This window comes from Daktulosphaira vitifoliae, unplaced genomic scaffold (assembly GCF_025091365.1).
Source record: "Daktulosphaira vitifoliae isolate Bord-2020 unplaced genomic scaffold, ASM2509136v1 Scaffold_5, whole genome shotgun sequence".
Lineage (NCBI taxonomy): Eukaryota > Metazoa > Arthropoda > Insecta > Hemiptera > Phylloxeridae > Daktulosphaira > Daktulosphaira vitifoliae.
Window position 1 is genome coordinate 10478084 of NW_026099576.1, and position 23002 is coordinate 10501085.

General features: G+C 27.4%; 3 protein-coding genes and 1 long non-coding RNA gene across 6 annotated transcripts in view; 2 read left to right on the forward strand and 2 right to left on the reverse strand.

Moving 5' to 3' along the window:
• LOC126907048 (uncharacterized) lies at positions 1-10562 on the reverse strand. Of its 2 annotated transcripts, XM_050688053.1 has the most exons (4): positions 10545-10562; positions 10365-10429; positions 464-1279; positions 1-404 (listed from the first exon to the last, which is right to left on the reverse strand). In XM_050688053.1, the coding sequence occupies exons 3-4, from the start codon at positions 1107-1109 to the stop codon at positions 376-378; spliced, it is 675 nt and encodes a 224-aa protein (XP_050544010.1). In that variant the 5' UTR covers positions 1110-1279; positions 10365-10429; positions 10545-10562; the 3' UTR covers positions 1-375. The 2 variants fall into 2 exon arrangements, with proteins under 2 accessions (XP_050544010.1, XP_050544009.1); XM_050688052.1 differs by lacking the exons at positions 10365-10429; positions 10545-10562 and having other exon boundaries at positions 464-1412.
• Positions 8017-17284, forward strand: LOC126907050 (uncharacterized). Of its 2 annotated transcripts, XM_050688057.1 has the most exons (5): positions 13728-13757; positions 14524-14559; positions 15977-16259; positions 16425-16521; positions 17028-17284. In XM_050688057.1, exons 2-5 carry the CDS (start codon positions 14542-14544, stop codon positions 17065-17067), a joined length of 438 nt encoding a protein of 145 aa, XP_050544014.1. In that variant the 5' UTR covers positions 13728-13757; positions 14524-14541; the 3' UTR covers positions 17068-17284. The 2 variants fall into 2 exon arrangements, with proteins under 2 accessions (XP_050544013.1, XP_050544014.1); XM_050688056.1 differs by lacking the exons at positions 13728-13757; positions 14524-14559 and adding an exon at positions 8017-8156.
• LOC126907051 (uncharacterized) overlaps positions 11109-23002 on the reverse strand; it is a 20070-nt gene continuing 8176 nt past the window's right edge. The window contains exons 2-3 of the long non-coding RNA XR_007704408.1: positions 11862-12099; positions 11109-11453 (exon numbers count right to left, since the gene is read on the reverse strand). This is a non-coding gene — a long non-coding RNA (uncharacterized LOC126907051). The remainder of the gene's footprint in view (positions 11454-11861; positions 12100-23002) is intronic.
• Positions 20015-23002, forward strand: part of LOC126907049 (meteorin-like protein) — a 14462-nt gene continuing 11474 nt past the window's right edge. Inside the window, exon 1 of the mRNA XM_050688055.1 lies at positions 20015-20462. Coding sequence (XP_050544012.1) covers positions 20335-20462 — 128 coding nt within the window. The 5' untranslated portion in view covers positions 20015-20334. The remainder of the gene's footprint in view (positions 20463-23002) is intronic.

Sequence of the window (23002 nt, forward strand, 5' to 3'; positions counted from 1 at the left end):
GTTAATACAATCAAGGACGTATCATATAGATACCCTATCGTGTTTTAATGAGAAAACTTATATAGCTTTACTTAGAGTAAAAGCAAAGCAAAATAGATAAATTTTGTATTTTTCAATGTCACAAACATAATAATTAAATTATATAACTAAAAGATCATAAACAAGAACACAATTTGAAAAATAAAATAATACATAGACAATAAATAATATTATACAGGTATAAAGAATTGTTTGTTAAAACGACTAAAATTTTATTTTATTATTTCTAATGTTATATTTTAGTTTATTGTAATATTACACAATAGTTATTTAATGTACAGCAAAATTAATTTGATTACAACTTTTAATAAGTTACTATTTGCTTGTCGTTGGAGACTAGTCATCAATTGCATTAAGTTCCAATTCTAGAGTCAAAAAATAATAATTATAAGATATTAAATTAATATTTTTTTATTAAAAATACCTATTTTAATTGGGTCATTTCTTGTTGCTACAAACGTTTCTTCAGTAATTGGATCAAATTTAAATCCTAGTTGAATATACTGTTCTTTAATGACTGTCTTTACATTATTTTCAATTTTTTTCTTTAAGAATTTGATAAATACAAATCTTTTACCGTGGTCAATAATTGTGTTATATTCTTGAACCCATTTATTCCATAAATCACTTGGATCATAAGATACAAATACGCAATAGTTATCAGTTAAAAATTTTATTTCTTTTAATTTGATTTTAATAAAATAATCTATAAAATTTAATGTCCAAATGTATACAGAAACATTATCACGTGATAGAGTTAGTATGTTTAAATCGTCAATAATATTTCTAAATGACTCTAAAAAAATGTTTATTGTGCAGTAACTTTTTACAAGTGTATAATGTGGATATTTGTGTATTAAATCCAAAGCATCCATAGCTCCTTGCATCAATGTTATCAGTGGAACAATTATTAAGCTTATTATGTATACAAGTTCTTCGGTGCAAATACATCCTTTAATTAAATCTTTCTCTTCTTGAATTTGTTTTTGACAAATTTGTAAGATGTTGCTAATAACTAAAGAAATTTCATTTATAAATTTTACATATACGCATCCAAGACATACAGTCATAGCTCTTATTTTTTGATAACATTTATTGCGATGTGTTGGTATTACAATCAAATTTTTAACATAATGTGTGGTTTCATGAAGCTTTATAGAAATCAAATCTATTAAATTTTTCCACCCCGAATATTTTAGTAACTCATCTAACTGATCAATCGTTTTTCTTTTAGCCGGTTCTGCTTTTGTATACAATAACATAGAAAATAATACAAAACTAAATGTGTAAAGTTTTAATGAATACATTATTAAATTTTTTATATCTGAAATTTTTTTATTAAAAATAATTTATAAAGTGTCAGAAAACCCTAATGTATTCTATACGACTTTTATAAATAATATGACATTAATTATATATACTTATGATAAAACATCTGTCGCCTTATAATAAATTTCNTATAAATAATATGACATTAATTATATATACTTATGATAAAACATCTGTCGCCTTATAATAAATTTCTTTAGTTTTTAATTTGTTGAGTGATTAAATAACAAAATATTTTACGGCAGTTTTTTTTTTACTATGACTAAAAATAAATAAAACAATGTAATTAAAATATTTCATGAAAATATTTCACACAATTTAAAATTAATGTTTTAACATTTTCATATTGATCTCTGTAATTTATATTTATCTATAAATTAATTGTAATTTTAAACTAAAAATTTATATTAAAAAAAAATTGATTGCTTGAGGATAAAACTATTTAAAATTAAAATATTGATTAAAAACTACAAATATTAAAATGATTTAATTTAAAAAGCCACAAAATTCGATGTTTATATTTATTCTTTTGACAGACTTCAGCATGACCATAATATTTTTTTTTTTGAGTAATTTTACCAATAGGAAGACCCTAGTTCACAAAGGGTACAAGTGACAAATTTAATTTTTGGAGAAAATCAATGATAAAGTTGGTAGCATGTAGCATTAAAGGTATGCTTGTACAACAAAGTTGAGGATATATTATATCAAATATGAACAAATGCAATATAGTATACTAATATAAACTCTACGTGGATAAAATAAAGTTCAAACCGAAAAAAGTACAATTGAACAGTAAATTAATTATAAAGCAAATGTTTAAACAAAAGATATATAACAATGAACGTGATTAAATATGTCAACAAATTTGTATTATAAACATATTTTAAAAAAATCGACAGAAAGTATCTTAATAAAAGTATGCTTAATAAACTAAACATAAAATATAAAAATAACAAACATAATATAAAAACAAAATAGAACGTTATAACTCACAATCATATCATATATAATAAGAATAACGTAAATAAATAAAATAGAAAATTACAAAGTCATAAAATTCATATTTTACAAGTTAAGGATCACAAAAAATATATGTGTTAAAGGTCGTATAACGGTGAAAAATGAACGGATTGAATTAATTTTTTGTATAATATCTCAGAAATTTCATTGAAATTTCAGGTGAAAATTTCAAACCTGTAATCGTAAAACGCTGTCATCATCGAGCGTTCCTCGTTCCTCGTAAATGGAGGAAACTTCCAAAAAAATTACAAATTTAAATATCGCTAATTTTCGAAATTTTTTCAATTTTTTTTACTAAAAACTGCCGTAACTTTTTCAAAAATGAACATATCAATATAATTTGTTTTTTTATAGATACTTGATGTCTTTACCTATTATTTGGTATATTTTTATAAATTTAACCCTTTATTTGCCCACAGGGGGGGATTTAAAATGATAACTTTTTCAACTTAACTTTTGAAAGTGTTCCGGAAAGTCTGACACTTTTATATTTATCTTAAATTAAAGCTAATGTAATGTACTTTCTTATGGGAAAAATAAATTTGACCTCTGGACATGTCTTTGTGGTGAAAATGGCTACCGAATGCTATGATTATGTGAAAATTCTCGATTTTATATTTTACATTTTTTATCATGTTGATTAATTTAGCTGATAAACCTAAGTCTTTAAGAATTTTCAATAGACTTTCTCTATTTATGCTATCATAGGCTTCTTTATAATCCACAAAAACCATATGTAGAATTTTCGCAAAATCGAAACTATTTTCTATTATGTGTCTTATTTGATATTTACCAAATTGTAAGTAAATATTGAATATATCTTAATAAAAATCAGTGCGTGTTACGAGTACACGTGGATGAAGTGAAACTTTTTTTTTTTATGAAGAGATCACGTAAAAATGCATCTATTATATTTCTTTAAAAGTTTTACAACCAAGAGAAGGGCACGAGGGGTATCACACTTGGCAATATTAAACCCCTTCTGTCAATGTGCCGATGCTAGATTTTAAGAATCCCTGTGCTAAAAAGAAAAGGTTGAAATGAGATAGATCCCTTTTTATAAATAGTTGTTGGTTGGGTTTGTTGTAGAAATATATATAAATTAGATGAAGTTATTCAAATAAGCAAAATTCAATTTGTATACAAATATATATATATAATAATAATAATAATTGTATATATTATCAATGCCGGATCTAATCACTATGTCAATATAAACACTGAATAATTTGTATATAATAATTTGTGTATATTTATACACATTTGTATAAATATTTTAAATATGAAAAATTATACAAAATTATAAAGGAACGTTAGGGACAATAACATATTTTTAACAATAATATTTTTCAAGGTGAGGGAATGTATTTAGCCTCCAAAAATTGTATTCTAATTATGCTTAATTTAATAAATAAGCATTTGTTAATTCTTATTACCAGAATTAACAAAGGTATAAAAATGAACAGTGATACAAATCCACTGTGAAGTTTACTAAAACTTTGACAAGGTTTAGAATAAACTATTCTATATAACTATGGTTTTAGTAGCACAGCAACTGACTATGGTACAATTGAGACAGCATTTGTGTATATTTTGGTTAGGTCACAAATTTGTTCACAAGATTACAGTTTCAGGTATAACTGGATTACACGCTTTTTACAGATATTCTCTTTTTAATAATGAATGTTTATTAAAAGACATATACTTTTATGGCTAACGGAAATTTATCATTAAACATTTTTAATAAACAATCGGTATCAAAAATTGTTTAGATAACTACCATAATAAATAATTTATGGGCGCTATCAAAACAGATTATACTGCCGCGATGACATCAATAATACCGGGGGCACTTCCATCGATATTATAAAGCGAAATAAATGACAAATTTTTTATTGAAATTCAAATCTTTAAACAATTATAAAACGCAAACGGTTGCTCGGATAAAAAAAAATTATAAGAACAAAATTGCTTGTAATTTTTTCCATCAAATTATTAATTCAAAAATAGTTGTTTCCATTAAAAAAAAATTATAAATAAAGATTTTTATCCCAGAGTGTTAAAAAAAAATTATTAACAACATACTATAAAACAGTTATGAAATTCATATTTTTTTTTTTTACAAAAATGTAAAACTTTCAACAGTTTATAAGAGAATGAGTGTCTTACCAAATTTCGGATCACTCTGTATATGTTATCTGATAGTGTTTAAAATTACTATTATAAGAAACGTCAGTTTGAAGTTTTATGATTTATAGATATAATACATTAATAAATACTTATTATGGTAGTTCAATTAGTATAAAATTGATATTCAATAATTTAATATTGTAATTTTTACAAAGAAATTATAAAAAAATTATATAATTGTTGTATTTCCTTACATTAATGATATTTTTAAGATTGTGACTACATTTTTAATATATTGTTAAATACATCACTATAACATTAGATATCATCTATACTTATCCCAACTTTGTCCTACTGAACTGAACTACTGTTTTTTTTTAATTTTACGTATATTACAAATGTTGCCATGTAAAAAAATAATATTGACACCCTTATATGGTATAAGGTATGAATTATAAAAATCTTAATAATTATTATATGAAGAAATATATAAAATTAAACAACACCAAAAATAATTTTCTTAATGTTATAATTATTTTAAGAGTAATCGAGTTGCTAATATTAAAAGAATTACCTATATACGCAAAAACTTTATAACTTTTTGTAAGTTATCCGTAAAAACTACAATACTAAATTTTTCAACATCAATTTCATACTAAATTTAATTACTATAATATGTATTTATTCATGTATTACTTTTATAAATAATAAAACTTCGTTTATATTAAAATATCGCCTAAGACAATATAGACAAGAAAAAATATTATAAGCTATTTGGTGCTAAAAGCATAAGGCGGTGACTTATAAAATAAAGTAATAAATGGGTTTCACTCTTTCTACAGTAAAATTATGTTAGAATTTTTGATTTATAATAATATTAACCTTTTTAACTCATAGGCATATAATATTTTTGAGCATATTGTCTGGTCGTATTTATATAACCTCATAACATTAAGTACTAAATCATTTTTCAGCTATTTGGATCTTAAATTCTTTTTTNACTAAATCATTTTTCAGCTATTTGGATCTTAAATTCTTTTTTTAGTTTTAACAGGACTAGATAAAGGAGGGTTTGGTAGCGATCACTCCGGGGCTCATTTCGGATTTTAATAGCATGCCAAGATATGTAATGTACGAAAAAATGTAATTTTATACGATTTTATGACCAAATTTTTTTTTGGTCGTTACTTTTTTATGGATGCTGTATTTTTTTACTTTCTCGAATGAGCTATGCAAGGAAGTCCAATCAACTCAACTTAACTTTATCGATCATGTTCATAAATATTTGTGATTGGCTGTATATAGCAACAATAACTTTTTTTACTGAGTGTACACTATCTACTAGATAGTTACATTTTATTTTAGAATAAATAATTTAATTTATGCCCATTAATGAATCAGAGGGGATAAATCTAAATCCTGTTTAGTATTACATATGACAATTATTTGAAACACTTGATAGTAGTTAATTGGCTTTTTGTCAGGGCGTTTCATATACATATACATATTGAGTAGCATGTCCGTATGGATAATCCGTGGGGAGCCCGTATGTGACAATAGCCTCAATCAAAACCATCGCGGTATATGTTTTATTATGTATAACGTCCTAACTACTACGACTGCGATAAGAGTCGGTCGTCGTACATTTTTATGTAATATTTGCCGTATTTTGATATAAATAAAAAAACATATGATAAGACCGTTATTTAAGAATATAAAAAAAATCGTATTAAGAAGACAATTGTTTTAGAAATGTACATAATTACAAATTAAATTTCAATTATTCTACTTAATTAAATTTTTAAATTAAAAAAAAAAAAATCAAGTTTCCCTAAACAATCATTGATTATTTTTGAAAAAACGGAATGAAATCTATGATTTATCGTAGAATTGTTTCTTAATAAATTAAATTTAAATTATTAATAAGTATTACTTTGGAATATTTTTTCTATTTTGCTAATAGTATTATTTCTCATCTTTCAAATAAGTAGTTTAAACTTTGGCTATTTATTTTGATAAAAAAAATTACATTTATTTCAATGTAGAAAACATCGAATATTATTCAATATATTTTTTAGCTAAAATTTTAATCCTTGGTCATGAAGAAATAAGCTTTTGTAATAATACTGGATTAATTAAATATTTATAACACTCTTTAATCTATACTATATTGAACTATTGAAGAGGTCAAGTCTAGTAGAAGCGCTTTAAAAACTCATCTGGTAAAGATTAGTAAATTAAAAGATATACAGGGTGGCCCACCACTCACTGACAACTTAAATAACTTTTGATCCAGTTAATATTTTTAGTTGATTTTTTTTTTTTATAATAGTTATACGTTAGGTCTATAGCTATATCTCAATAATTAATTTTTTTACATTTTATTAAAAATATTAATTATTTTTAAATTTTAAATAAAATGTAAAAAAAAAATCTAAGATAGCTATTTTGTAGAGTAGAATTTAAGAAAAATTTTAGTAAAAAAATATCTTATTAATATTCAGTAGTAAATATTCTGTAGCGTTTTGAAGTTTGTGAAAATTTGAATTTTCATGTACTATTTTACGGTATTAAACATTGAAATACGTATTGAGAAAAGGACAGAAGAAAACGCTATCTTTTCATGATTACTGTGTATACATATGATGATAGTGTGTATACATTACAAACTTGGCATAAATACCATGATAAGAAATTAGATAAGGCAATTATTACTTATCACTCTCATTCAAAAGTATATTGAAAAGATAGCGTTTTCTTCTGTCCTTTTCTCAATACGTATTTCAATGTTTAATACCGTAAAATAGTACATGAAAATTCAAATTTTCACAAACTTCAAAACGCTACAGAATATTTACTACTGAATATTAATAAGATATTTTTTTACTAAAATTTTTCTTAAATTCTACTCTACAAAATAGCTATCTTAGATTTTTTTTTTACATTTTATTTAAAATTTAAAAATAATTAATATTTTTAATAAAATGTAAAAAAATTAATTATTGAGATATAGCTATAGACCTAACGTATAACTATTATTTAAAAAAAAAATCAACTAAAAATATTAACTGGATCAAAAGCTATTTAAGTTGTCAGTGAGTGGTGGGCCACTCTGTATAGTGTTCAGTAAACAAGAAAACAGGTCAACTGTTACAAACAATTAGAAAAATGGAAACCTGTTTTCTTACTTATTGAACATCCTGTATGTAAGAATGAAGGTGTACCTGCTTTACTCTAGTACTTTTGTGTGTCGGGCAATCAAGTAATTAGTAGCCTCTTGTTAATGGGTTCCGCTCAGACATCTTAAGCAATTGTGCGTATGATATACGTGATTATTTCATTAAATAAAAAGGTACTTTGGATTACATTATGAAATAACCGCGTTGAAAGATTTAAAGATAAATTTAATTTAAAATATAATAGCTTACATTTCAACGTCTTTACTATGTTAATAAATTACAGCACATTAGTATACCAAGTTTTAAGAGAATTACACTATAGTACATTTAAGTCTTGTTGAAAATATAATTAATATAATGAACAATTTTTATTCAAACAATTTAAATAAGAATATGAAACATTATTTTTTTAGATTTTTGAAATTTATTGGTACAGTACTGAAATTTATAAATGTAGTAAGTTTTTTTTGTTTAATAAATTTAGAGTGATATTGACTTTCCCCGTCCTCATTAACTTCCTCATTTAGTAGATAACTAGATAACTTGTAAAGTTTCATTTTAGAAGATGAAATTTTTAATTTTATTTTAAAATTGAAGTTCTAGTTATAATTGTTAATTTACAATTATTTCAATTATTATAGTTACAATACTAATGATACCGAGGAAATATCGCAAAAAGAAACTAGTAGCCTGAATTGAAAATAAATCTATTCTATTGATGACCTGTTTCCTTACTTACTGAACACTGTATAAAATATGCAATAGTTTAAACACATTTACATTGTACACTAATCCAACCCCTATATTCAGATCATAAAAAGAGCTATTACCACAGTCCCAAATAAGAACCAACCTTTTTTTACTTTTTACTTTTTTCGAGATTGTCACAATCATAACATACCATGCATTTGAGAAACCCCATTATAATTGTACTAATAGAATACAAATGTATACAGGGTGTTCAGTAAGTCAGGAAATGGGTTTCTATTGTTCTCATTGTTTGTAACAATGAGAACAATAGAAACCCGTTTCCTGACTTACTGAACACCCTGTATATTTATAGCATATTCAACAAGTAAGGTAAAAGTATTGATGTCTATTATATGTCAACAGATTTCAATACATTTAAAATGCGTTAATAATGATGTTTCAAAATATTTTTATGTTTATAAAACTTTAAGTATTAATTTTATACTAATGAACAGATATTGCTTAGAAAAAATTACTTATGACTTTTTATAAGTAATGTATGTTATATTTAAATAATTAAGAACGTCTTAATAATAATGATATTTTATTATTATTATCATAGTGTTATTTGATATTTATATGCTTAATAAAACATTCTAAAATTAAATTATAAAATAATTTTTATTAGGTAATGATGAGGGTTTATAATGAAACATTATGAATAATGATTTCACAATAGTTCTGTAAAAGATTTATGTGACGCATGTCTTCTATTCTAGGTATTCATTAGAGAATTATTGGTAGTTGTCTCATTAGTGAAGGCTAATGACTGTTTACAATATTTAGTCATAAATGTTTTCTTATTACCTAAGTAAGCAAAAGGTTCTTTTAAATTGCTTCGTGATTATTAATATTGCGGCTTGATAGTAATACATTAGTATTTCGTAATATACAGGGTGTTGAATAGGTAATGAATCAGGACAATTGTTTTTCAAACAATAAGAACGATAGAAACCCGTATCATTATTTACTGAACACTATACAAAGTGTTCAGTAAGTAAGGAAACAGGTCAATTGTTACAAATAATAGGAACAATGGAAACCAGTTTCCTTATAATTTCCTCATAAGGTGTTATCTAAACACCTTGTATATCATGAATATTCACATGTTAATGTGAATATTTAAACAATTGGTAAAAGAAAAATCAAAAAAGATCACGACATTAGCAAAGGTTCTGCATGTTATTTACAAGTTATAATTCTTAATTAGACGGATATTTCTACTTTGATAATCATAATATATGTTTATTATTGCTCAATTAATTGAAATTAATATTTATACATTATAAATAATATTATAGCTTCAATACAAGGCTAAAAAAAAATTATTTTCGTGATCCTTGTCATTTAATTTAAAAAGTTGTAACTCATATTTTACTTATTATAAAATATTCTCAAATGATCTATTATTTAGTTTAATATTTTTAATAAATTAAAGTTTTAATTATCCCTTATAAGATAAACGACGTGTTTATAAGCTATATGAAAAAAATATTTTTCATATTTGGTCAATAATTCACAAATAATATGACAATGAATATTACTAGCTATAAATTACAATAAAACACAATTATAAAAAATACCCACGTTACTTATATGTATAGTACAACAAAGTAAAGTAAACTGGTTTAATAAGTTTTCTTAATTACGGTTTGTGTTAAGTTGATTATAATTATACATTTAGTTAATGAAAACTCATATCGTACGTTTAAATTGTAAAAGNAATGAAAACTCATATTGTACGTTTAAATTGTAAACGCCTCCTTTTTTTTAATAAAAACAAAAAATGAAAGAAAGTTGTATTAATAACGTTTTTAGTTTTATCTAAGTATTACAACGGCCAATTAGATCGAATAGTGGGTGTAGTATTTAAAATATCAGAAATTTATTAAAAAATATAAGTTTAGTATTTACCTTAATAGTTGCACTGAAAATTATTGAGTAATATTCAACAATTTTTTTGGACGATTCACTTTATTCTAATGAATATTTTTACAGAAAATTGTAAATTACAAATTCATTTTATGTTATATTTGTAACAAGTTACGTAGTTAAGATTTTTTTGGAGAAAGAATGAAATAAATTAATACTTACTTTATTATTATCAACGATCGTGGGTTGTGGAGTGGAAAACTTAAGAGGCTTTAGAAAAATAATTATATATATAAAAATAATTTTTAAATAAAAATAAAATTAGATTTAACATTACACAAAAAAAAAAGTTCGATCTTATGCTAATATCCACAGAATTTGTTTACAAGTGTTATGCGTAAAATATTTGTAATGTAATAATGTATTGTAACATTTTAACATCATGTGTAATGTTGAATAGTAAGAGATTTTCATATTGAATCTATGTCAAAAGGAACCATAATTAACGCTCAAATTTATTGTTAATAATTATTAACAAACCAATTTTGGCCAATTATAATTGGTCAAAATGTTTGCTATGGTTTTACGATTTTATAAATCTAAAAGACATCTGAGTCTTACATAAAACTATAAAATTATATAAGTATTAGTACAGTATATAACTTTCACTGTATTTTTTGACCGTAATGGCTATTTCTAGGATGTAAAAACAATGTAGAAACTTGATTCGAAAAAAAATATATAAAAATCAATTATTCTTTGTTTATTTTTACATTATGAGTCAGATATATTTTCTTGTGAATAATTTAAATAATATCAAAATAATTTACATGAAAAAACAGACAATTTTTTTTCACTATTCTAGAACATATTACAGTAAATCAAAAAAACACATTTATATACTAGAGCAGTCGTATATTTTTTATTAATTGATTCTAATGTGTAACTAACTATTTTTTCATCTTCAGTTTTAACGGTTTCTTTAAAATAAAAATTCAACGCAGATCACAGATGTTTAACTAGTATACTAATGCCCTTCATTTTTGACGCACTGTGTATATCATTCTCCTGCACAATGAGTGTTAGCATCGAAACTCGCTAGTTCCGCTCCCATGGGATCTAAAGTTTTGTCTACACTCGACATAAAACATATATATTTTAATTATTATGACAACCGCGTTGCACATCCAAAAGCCGCCGCCTATGACGTAAGTCACAGACGCCTCATTAATCGAAAAGCATAATATGTCCGCTTAATATCCGATCGGGGCCATAAGCACATAGATAGCTCAGCATACAAACAAACGCTTAATTATTAATTAAATACTACTTGCCACTACAGTAGATGCGACAATGCATGAATTTTACACTTATAACTATTTAAATATAAAGTATAACATGCATTCATTAATGCTAGTTTGATCAATTAAAATAATTGTTATTATACTGATCAAATTTTATGCAGATGAATGACAATATTGTGAAACTTGCGATTGTTTATAGTTTAATTTTATTATTAAACTTTAAATATGAACTTACTTTTAAAGATCCATTGAGTAATCATTATCGGTAGTAGTAGCAATTATTGTAGTATACTAATTTGAAACTTGGTAGATAGACTTTTTCTATTTTTTAAGTATTAATTTGATGTTGTACACAATAATCGTAGCTGGTATGATGATTAAATGACAGTTATAACGAATTCCTAACTACTCGACAGCTACCAACTGTGTAAGTGTTTCCATGAAAATCCGGCTGCTATGTGATTACAGAGTACCTGTAAAACATTAGTATACATTTACTAACTATGTCTTTATCGTAGTATTGTTTGAAACCCGCTAGTTGTTCTAAATGCTTGCGAGTCGGGGAATGCTGTAAACGGTTATTCTAATCAATTACATGATTTTATAGCGCAATATTACTGAGGAAAATGTATAAAAATATTCATAAAATAATTTTGAAAATGAATTTTAAGTTAAATGTTTTAATATATCATGATAATCCGTACCAATAGACATTCTACATTAACTATGTAATTCATAGTGTATACTTCACGCATCAAATAATATCCTTTGATTTCTACAAATAGGACATTTATATAACTACCAGACTCGGTTCAGCAAGAAATGGCTTCCAGGCCCACAAATTTGGAGGGCCTATTCAGATATCAGTGACCTGAACGTTAAAGCACAGAAAATATATTTTTTTTTTTATTCCAAAATTTTTGTCAATTGGCGTGAATCTTACCAATGAATGATTCTATTTGAAATGCGATTTATTGTTTCATTATTATCTATTTATTAATTATGTTAATTAATTATGTTAATTATGCCTATTTAGTAANTTATTGTTTCATTATTATCTATTTATTAATTATGTTAATTAATTATGTTAATTAAGCCTATTTAGTAACTAATCCGTGAATAATTACTGAAAAAATAAACAATTTATTTTTTAATATTAAATATTAATGATTTAGAACTTTTTATAAAAAACGAAGAAAGTAAGTAGTTTAAGGTTATTATACTCGAAACTTATCAAACACAAGATAGTTATAATACTTTTTGTTTTTATAATATAAATTTATTTTGCAATAATAAATCAAATAATTACATTATTAATGTAAGCTAGATAAATACACTACTGCTTCTTAAAAAATGTATAAATTAACATTTATTATTTTATGAACACAATTTTATACGATGGGGGAAATATATTACGGTCCTTTAAAGATTTTTTAGAAAATGTCGATTATGGAGTTACCACTCTGAAGAAAGGACTTATCTTGTAATTCATTCTTATATTATAATCTCATATATTGGTCTTAGACCGATCCTGTTTTCTACACTAGAACGCGAGGTTAGATTAACAGGGCAGAATCACATATGCCTTGGAAAAATACTTTGAGTTGAGCCTTATCTTAAAAAAATATTGTTTCCATAAAATAATGTTGAGTGATAAAAAGGACATTTTTAATTAAAAAATACATTTGCAAGTTACTATATTTCAAATCGGCCCCGGGGCGTTGTCTCCCTTGTGCCTCTTAATCGGGGCCTGTGAGGACATTTTTTAGTAACATTACTTATAACTAATAACATCAAGATCATCAGAGAAATTACTGAGTTGTTTATTCAAACGTTTTACAGCAACGTTTTTACAATTGGTATGATTTATCAAGAAAGAATACAATGTAACACGGACATTAGTCATTTCCACGCTATTTAGAAAACCCTTTCTAAATAAATAAACACTCAATACGGTATATTGTATTATGGGTAAAAAAAGCTACAGGAAGCGTTAAACTAATGGTATTTTAAGATAAGCATCTGTTTTGAATAGTTCTCTGACGAAATCGCGACCGAATATGATTCCCATATACTGTACCAGCCGTGTGAGTGAGAATTATGGCTGTTGTCTCTGCAAGGGAAAAATTTCGTAAGTAGACTTTTTTTGCTACTTTTTCACACTTATTTATGCATGAGTTAAAAACACGTTCGTGGGAAAATTCCATTATCATCCCCACACAACATTCTATTGTGGCATAGAAGTATATTAAAAAAATTAATTAATTGTAATTTAAAAAATCAAAATATTAGACTTTATTAATATAAAATCTTAATGCATAAATAATACACTTTACTATACATCCACCGTGCGGTTATCTATACCAACTATCAAAACATTTGTTTCATTTATGCTCCATGAATAAGTATTTTAAAAATATATTTAGGAACGGGCTAGTAGGAGGGCATATCCTCAAAGGCTCAAGTTTTTTTGTTGTCTTGAGGCTATAATAGCAAAAAAGAAGTCGTTTAACTATAAGTTAATTAAGTTTGGGATATCGCATTTATAAATTTCACTAAATCCCCAAATTATTTGTCGGGCCAGATTTTTAGTAATATTTAATTTAAAAATAATCAGAAGCTGCGCTAATTATTAAATTTAAATTTAATTGCTTAAAACCTAAGATCTACAATTACCAAAAATTAATTTAACCTTAAAGTATATTTTATATGAGTAATTTAAACCAATGAATTTATTAGAGCTTGACGTTGTCATGAAAATATCACAAACAAAATAACCAACAAATAATATCACACAATTTTTGTAATTCATTCTTGTATGTTAATAATATTGTGTAACTTAATTCTATGAGCTTACTATTTTTATAATTTTTGTCCGTTTCGTTTTGTCCAAGTAGCAGTACTGCCATTTTAATATGGACATTGTGGCTGAAGTGAGTTTAATTTAACATATAAAAAACTATAAAATAATGCGAGATAAAGGAGACAGGTCGAGTTTTCAATACTTAAGAATATTCCGTTCTCAAAACGTTTTTAAAAGCTTTAATTAGTAAAGAATTTTTCAACTACTAGTATTATTAATAAGTAATATAATAATAATTAATTACAAAACATATATCAAGTTATTATTTTTTGCTATTTGTTGAGTAAAAACTAAAAATCATTGACTTGTTTAAATCATTTGGTACATTTGTATTTTTGATTATATATTATACTACTTATAAACATGTATGAATCATTCATTTATGTATTTTTTTTATAAATACTATATTTATTAGTGTTCCAAAAAAAAATTCATTTTGGTACAAAATTATTTATATTGTAAAGGTCAATACAGGACAGACATGATTTTAACCATACGTATATTTTATAATTAGATATTATTTATATTTCTATAATTTAATATTAAATCACGTTAGTTAATGAAATTAATTAAACAATACTGTTATCAATTAAGTTTGCATTGATCTGCAACTATAAATAATATAATAATTGTTAATGTTTGTTTTTTTTATTAATTAAAATACTAGGGTCATTCTTAATTCGAACATGCTTAATAAGTATAAATTTATATTTTAACTAATTAATGATGTTTTTAGTATTGTATATCTTACATTTTAACTTGGTTTTTGATTTATTAAAAAATAATTAAAACTAAGTATGTTAAATTAAGTTAAATGTTATAAGTACCATTGTACCAGATTGCCCTATTTCTCCATTGCACTTTTCTTTTTAGTGTGAAGTTTGCGTTTATTATCTAATAGCAAGTCAACTAATCCAACGATTTTCTTGATTCTTTCTTCTTTGACTAAATGTCAAGAGAAACGTATAACCTTATAATTTATGACTTTCGTAGTAGGTTCATTTAATCTATTAAATGAAAGTATATGATGTTTGTGTAACTCTATTTCTTTTAAAACACATCATGTAAGTTCTATGACAAGAAAAAATTATTAAATTAAAGTAAATTAAGAAAATAATTTTTGCATAACCCGACAGTTTTAGTTAATGCGGATATTTATGTTCGCATTTTTAATGCGTACATCAAAAATTTAAATTATCTTTATAAATTAATCAGATATAAGGACACATTATTGCTGCAGTAACAGCCACGTGTAATTAGTATTTTCGTAGCCTAATGATAGAGCAAACTAAAACAAGCTGTAGACAAATAGACGGTTACTTATAATTAACAATTAACATTTTTTTAAACTATTTATTTAATACGCGATATTATGTTGAGCATAGTATGACGTTCTCAAATAGAAAATTTATATGCAACTAAAAATTTAATTGATTTTTCATTTATAATAATAATTCTGTGATAAACAAAAAACATTTTTTTTTAAGGTGTCGAGTAAAGTTCTAAACAATAGGGACAACAAAAAAGCCGAAATTTATTTAAAAAATAGAAATATCAAAAAACTCGTGAATCATTTGACCACCAAGATTTTGGTTGAAAAACCAAATGATCCTGTCACATTTACAATTTTACAGATAGAACAACTTATCAATTTTCGCGACAACCGAGGAAAGCCACCAGTTTTATTTGATGATGAACAACTGGTGGCTATTTATAATAATACAGACATATTAAAAGCAGGATCAATTAGCATTGAACAGTATGTCAATGGTAGGTTTTATCATTAATAGATATACGGGAAGACAGTCTTCACGAAAATTGTGATAAATTAGCATAATATTGTTAATAATCAAAAACGTCTTTTAAAAATATGCATTGTTAAAAAAATTGAGAGATAAATCATTTGTTTTTTGATACGATATATTGTTTATACAGCTATGGATATGTTGGGATTGAATAACGAGGATTTTAATACTAATCCTAAATTGAATGAAAATAACTGTATCGAGAGAAAAACTTTTTTACAAGAAGTGTAAGTAAAGCAAAGATTGGTAAATATTTTTCATCCAGATAATCAATATTTACCGAAATGCTAAACCACGAATTTATTTCAAAGAAATAAAACAATTTAGCAAATGTATTTTTGATAATTTCAACGGTAATTTTTTCGATAAAATGAAAATGCGGTTAGGAATTATGATAAAAATTAATTATTTCCAATAGTTGGTAAATTTATACGTATATTTAATTTTAATGTTTGAATGTTTCAGAAGAATATTATTTATTATAAGCTTGTAGTTTTAGGACAAATTATAATTTTTGCCTTTAAAATACACGTTTATTCTATCGGTTTATTTACACCAACTCTCGACAAAATAAAATAATTATCACCGCGGTACATGACTTTGTATTATGTATATAGGTAATCTTAAATAAATAGAAACCCAGGCTAATGAACTGCATTGACTACTAGGCCACAAAACAAATAAATAATTATTGTTAATTATAATTTAACGCATTTTTTATATTTATTTTTAGAAAGCTAGCTCTGATCAAACGCACTACCTCGTTGTTGTAACAACAATCTACGGTTATGATTTAAATTCAAAGAGTCACCAGAATTGTACTTGAATTTCAGCGTTTTATGAACATGTCTTACAAAATCAATATAACTAAAAAAAAAAAGCATTACCGTTTATTTTATTATGACACTATTAGTCATCTCAGTTGATACTTAATGAAACATCGCATATATTTCATCAGTAACATTCTTTAATAGATTTGTAATTGTTATAAAATTTAATTACTTTTAGTTGTCTATTATTTAATGTTCATGGAGTGTGCAAGTTGAATGAAAAAAAAATATATATATTATAACATCATGTCAGTGTGGGAACTGTAGGGGTTGAATGACGTCTCAATATATATTTCCCATGGACGACTAGTACAGGAAATGTACAAAACACCGAACCTTTGATTCAATGGTATCGATACAAACACCGTGTCCGTTCAACAAATGAAGCCTTTGACCTACTTATCCGAAAGGCGATTAAGTCGATTTGTCACGGTGACCGAAACATTGTGTCATTATGAATAAAAAACACGCGTTATTCTCGTGTCGCACTTCAACAACAAACGCAGCGACCCATCGTAAAAGGGTTTTGTCGCAAGATGCGTTTTTACAAGCGGAACGTCATAACATACACAAATAATAAACGTCGGTTTCCTAGGAAGATTTCTATTTTAGTGCGTTTTTCTCTGTACACTAAAGACTACCCGTGTACATCACACTTGGTGGTAAATATTCCAACGACGTGTGAAAGAGTAGTGACCCGAACACACTGACGGTCGTAAAATATATTACACATAGAAAAATATCTCTACACAGTACCACACGACCATAAAATACCTGTACGGTCCCAAAGATGTTAAACGCTTCATAAAAAAAAACCCACGCACCAACTTGCAGCTACCTCGGTGCTAAAATATATCTGATACTCGGAACTGCTTGAACGTGTCATTTATGAAAACGAATAACCAAAACATCATGCCATTTAAATTAACATATACATATTAAATTAAGTCTAGACGTGATGTATGGTGTGTCGCCACTGCACATCACATTGCGGCATACCGACGACATTTCTACTTAATGAATTGCTTGTGCAACTCTCTCTGAGCATAACGGATAACTGGATTGTTCTAGTTAGTGTTTGACATTTTAATTTAACTATAATTGCCGATCGTGTATTTTTCAAGCATTATACCAACGGAAAATGTTTTGTTGCACTTCAATGTTCTCTACGGTGTACCCATCTTACTGGGTACACATTTCACTTATATGCATTATAATATATTAAAAATGACATGAACAAGACAAGAAAGTGAGTGTATCCCAATTACAACATAAACGAATGGCTCGTTTAACGAAATGTTAGTGTGATGATCTAATTTATAACTCTTACGACATGGAACTGACATTGTTTATCATTTATGAAATTTATCAAAGTAACTATTAACACATAATAGTTTGGTGTTGGACCACTTAAAATGAAGAGGTTATAACATAACATTTTATTAGGCTATTGACAGTTTTTTTTTTTTTAAAACAAATACGAGTATGCATATATTACTTTATTTATTTCACTCATGTAAAGTTATACACATAAGAGTTGGATTTTGACTGTATAACAAAAACATCAAATATGAATTTTGAACTCTAACTTCGTTTGGTAATAAAATTATTCGATGTTCTAAAAAAATAATTACAGTAAATTAGAAAAAACTTTTAATTAAGGGTTAGTGTTCAAAGCACGCCGAGTACACTCAATTTATACTGTACTGCCTTTGAAATACAGATATATTACTATTTAAAAAAAAAAAAAAAAATAGCGAAAATTTTAGGTTAGTTTAATATCATAGGCGTCCAGTAGTAAGGGAGTTAAGTTAAAAAAATGTATCAGCTCCCAAAATTAAGAAAAACAATATTTTTTTTATATAAAAATGTTCTTATCGAAAACATTTTTGCCCTACGCCTATTCCAAAGGTACTATATTATATAATGTGATTTAATTATTGGTATGTTATTATTTAAGATCATCAAATTAATAAATTAGCTTTTCTATAAAATATTATAGTAAATATTTATGAATTAGCATAGTTGAAAAACACAAGTACAACACATTATTATATTTATTCTTTAAAACTTGAATTCAATAAAATTACTGTTGATAAATAACATTGTTACCATGTAGAAGGTAAGTTGTTTTGTTATGGATGTGTCGTGTAATTTATAACCATTAAATCTTTTTTCAGTATAAATTAAAAATATAATGACTGATAATCAAAATAATTTTTGAGTTCCACTTAAATTTTCTACTTATATAAAATAAGATTAATCTAACCAGATATTTTGAGTAAATAAATATACATATGAACAGTTTAATTGAGTTATTTTAAATACATATCTTTATGCTAATACATTATATTATATATTTGTTTTAAATTCGATCTTCATTCTACTTATTTTTTGATAATTGAGAAACACTTACAACAGTCGTGCGCACTATATATTGCCTCACTCATAACTTAATCTTGACAATATTTAGAAAAAATTGTGTTATTGTTTAATAACAACCATTCGCAAAAATCTGAACAGTTTATGTTGTTTGACAAGACGGTTATTTAGACGTAAATCTGATCATGTCTGATAGTTTTACATTAAATAATTACTATTATAAAATAAGATTTCTTATAAAGGCTAAAACGTCAGTCTGGAAGAAGGACGATGTCGGTTGTGCGAACATACAGTTTTGGGTGTTTACGATAAAAATAATAAAAATATCTAAGTATATTTGAGATTAATCCACGAGGGTACGTTACGATGCCGAGAACAAACCGGTTCGGTACCGTACACTATTATTATTTTGTGCCTTCCTTGTACCAGTAACTTCCCTAATGAACCTAAGGACCATAGGGCGATCCACAGGCAACGCGCGCGTTCGGTGTTGTTGTTGGCGGGAGAGGTCAGTCCTCACTTGGCAGTCGACAGTCCGCAGTAGGCAGTCAGTTGGTCGATAACGTGTGGCGCGCAACGAGTGCCTGTGGTTGACTATTCACTCGACGCTGTCGAACTCTGTCTAATTTCATAATTTTTAATTGATATTCACTATTTCGTTACCGTCGTTCAGTGTTCTATTTTGACCGGCGATAATTATTTGAATTGATTAGCTTTGGCTTCGCTTAAAGTCGTTTGTGACGATACTGCGGAGTGCTGTGCGATCGAATATCTATTTATGTGGCTATACAAATATCGTTACAAAAGTCCGGCTAAAACATCAAAATAATGGTGCCGGCTTTTTGGTGGCGCCGCCGCCGACACGACCTGTTGATTCGGTGCGTGACAATTGCGGTGTTCGTGTTGACCACACTGGTTTCGGCTCAGGCATCTGATAGCTGTGATTGGAATGGAAGGTAAGGAAAAATTACAATTAAAACTGTAAAAGTGCGATGAGATCGGGTACAAGAGCTTTGAAAATAAATTATCTAGTTTTATTTAAATTAGTTCAATTGTTGAATGCCAAAAGACGAGAAAATTTATTCGGTTTACAAATATTTACTGTTTTCTTAAACATGCATAATGTGAAATAGAATGCGATAAGAAGATATTTGTTCTAATAAACAATAAGCCATTTGATCGTTTACTTTGTAAATGTGAGGACAAATTTGACAGGACGCAAACGAATAAACTTGACGTACGATGAGAACTTTTTGACAATTCGAACAAAACTTCATGTCTTATCTGTCCTGTAATTGGTAGACACTTGACTACTTATTTGATTTCGAGACACGATAAGGTGTTGAATTATGGATAGGAAATATTTGTAGAAATGTATTAAATAATACTCTTGATTTTATTATCTACGATTACCAGTTATCATAATATAAACATTTTTTTTTCTGTCACTTTGTTTATTTTATGCAGTAAGTGAAAAAAGTAAAAAAAAAACCAAAACAAATGTCTATGATTGTAATCGCTGTATAATGACTCAATAATAATACTTTGGATTCAGCTCAATACTACTAACGCTGGCAGTTTTTGATAATGAATGTAATGATTTCGGTTATGAGTTGAACAAGCACAGCCAGCGTGTAGTACAATATCGAAAAAATACATTTTTTTTTGTATAAACTACCGATATCTTTACAGACGAACAATGATTCGTTAATTTTTTTTTTTTAATTAAAATACTGCTCAAATTTAATAAGTTTAACGAAATCGCTTGCTGTAAATAAAAATTAACTGATATTTATTCAGTTTTGCCCATAGAATTACAAACGAATTATCAGTCACGAGACAAGTACGTTAATAATACATATTTGTTTACTATTAAACCTCGATAAACTATAAGTTCTATTGTCCGGTCTTAATTAACTTTTCCTTTTTAAGATTCGTCGAACAAATGTTTTCTCGGCTGAATCAATTGAACCGGTTTTGTTAAAGCTCCTTCGTAAAAAAAAAAGAAACAATAACGCTTTCGCAGTATGAGCCCTTGTGCGGGTACTCTTTGCCCATAGCCAACACGCGTTCCTATAATAACTATATTAAGTGTGGTACATATTAAAACAATGTGCACGACGATAAAAGGACGGACGCGGTGAAGATGACAAAAAAAGCTCAAAACGGTTGGAAGGGCAAAAGAAACCAGAATGTTGGCGGTTGGCCAAATTCGGCGGCAAAAGACTTGTCCGGCGAGCAACCTGTTTTTTTTCGCAATACTTCAGTGCGAAACTACGTTGTGCAATTTGTGACGTTCACAAGAGCGCAACGGACACGTTTACGATAAAATACAAGTTGAACAAAGTGCTCGCACGTTGTACGGCCGCGCGCGCCGTTTGTGGTTAGGCACAACAACAATAACACAAAGCATATTGTACGCAGAAAGCCTACTCATCGGTTTTGGTGGCAAATCGTACAAATGTTTGCGCACAAAACGTTTGGACGCGATTAATAATTTATGAAGTATTTCGCAGCGTTGGCTTAAATAACCGGGTCGCGTGCCGTCGTCACGGCGATTCCGTGGAAATATTTATTTCCATCGAAGATCGTAGAAGTGCGACGGCAATTAGCAGTGACTTCCTGTTGCCGTTGTTACTGTTGTCGTTCGTTTTATATTATACACGGAGGGCGTTCGGTAAACATTTCGGTCCCTCCGAGTTCCGGTCAATCAGCGCTTCATTGTCACGCCCGAACCACACGGTCCTTGGCCCGTACATTTCGTCGTTGTAGTATTGTCGGGACGCCTCATCTCGTATTGTTTCGCCCACCGGACACGGTAACGACCTGTACACGAAAGTTTTTAAAAGAATACGCCGACGGTCCATTAATTAACATGCGTACACATACACCGCATTGTGTACGAGCGTCCGTCCTGAGGGTACGCCACTATCTGTTTTCGCCGACTGCGCTACAATTTTGGGCTCCACTAGACGCGCGGTTGTCTAGACAATAACATCTGTGGGCATATCGTTACGCTGGACACGCCTCGGATCTTACGAATAGTCGATATTAACTATGCCAATATAAATGTGTGTTGCGTACGGTAGAAAACGTAACATAGTATTGTTTTACGCGTATCGTGTTACTCGCAGAGTACATTTCGGAAAAATCACCCGATACACTCCAACGACGGCAGTGAACTCGATGTGTAGATTGTTACACGTTCGTGCTGTAGGTGATGTTGTTCGGGTACAATCTTACGCTGATAAAAAAGTATAAGGATATTCGTTATTTAGTTGAGACTAGTGATTTCACTTTGTTTCTCGTAATGGTTACGTTTAATTTGTTCGGAAAATCGAACACACGATAGTGTAATTCTTTCTGATATCGAGACGTAACCGAATGATTCCCACGACAGTGCGATTTTTTCCAATCGAACAGCGTGTCCCCAGCGGCTTCGCTGCGTTCGTGACGTTCCCGTAGCCCGTTCGTAACTTTAATATCTTTGAACTGG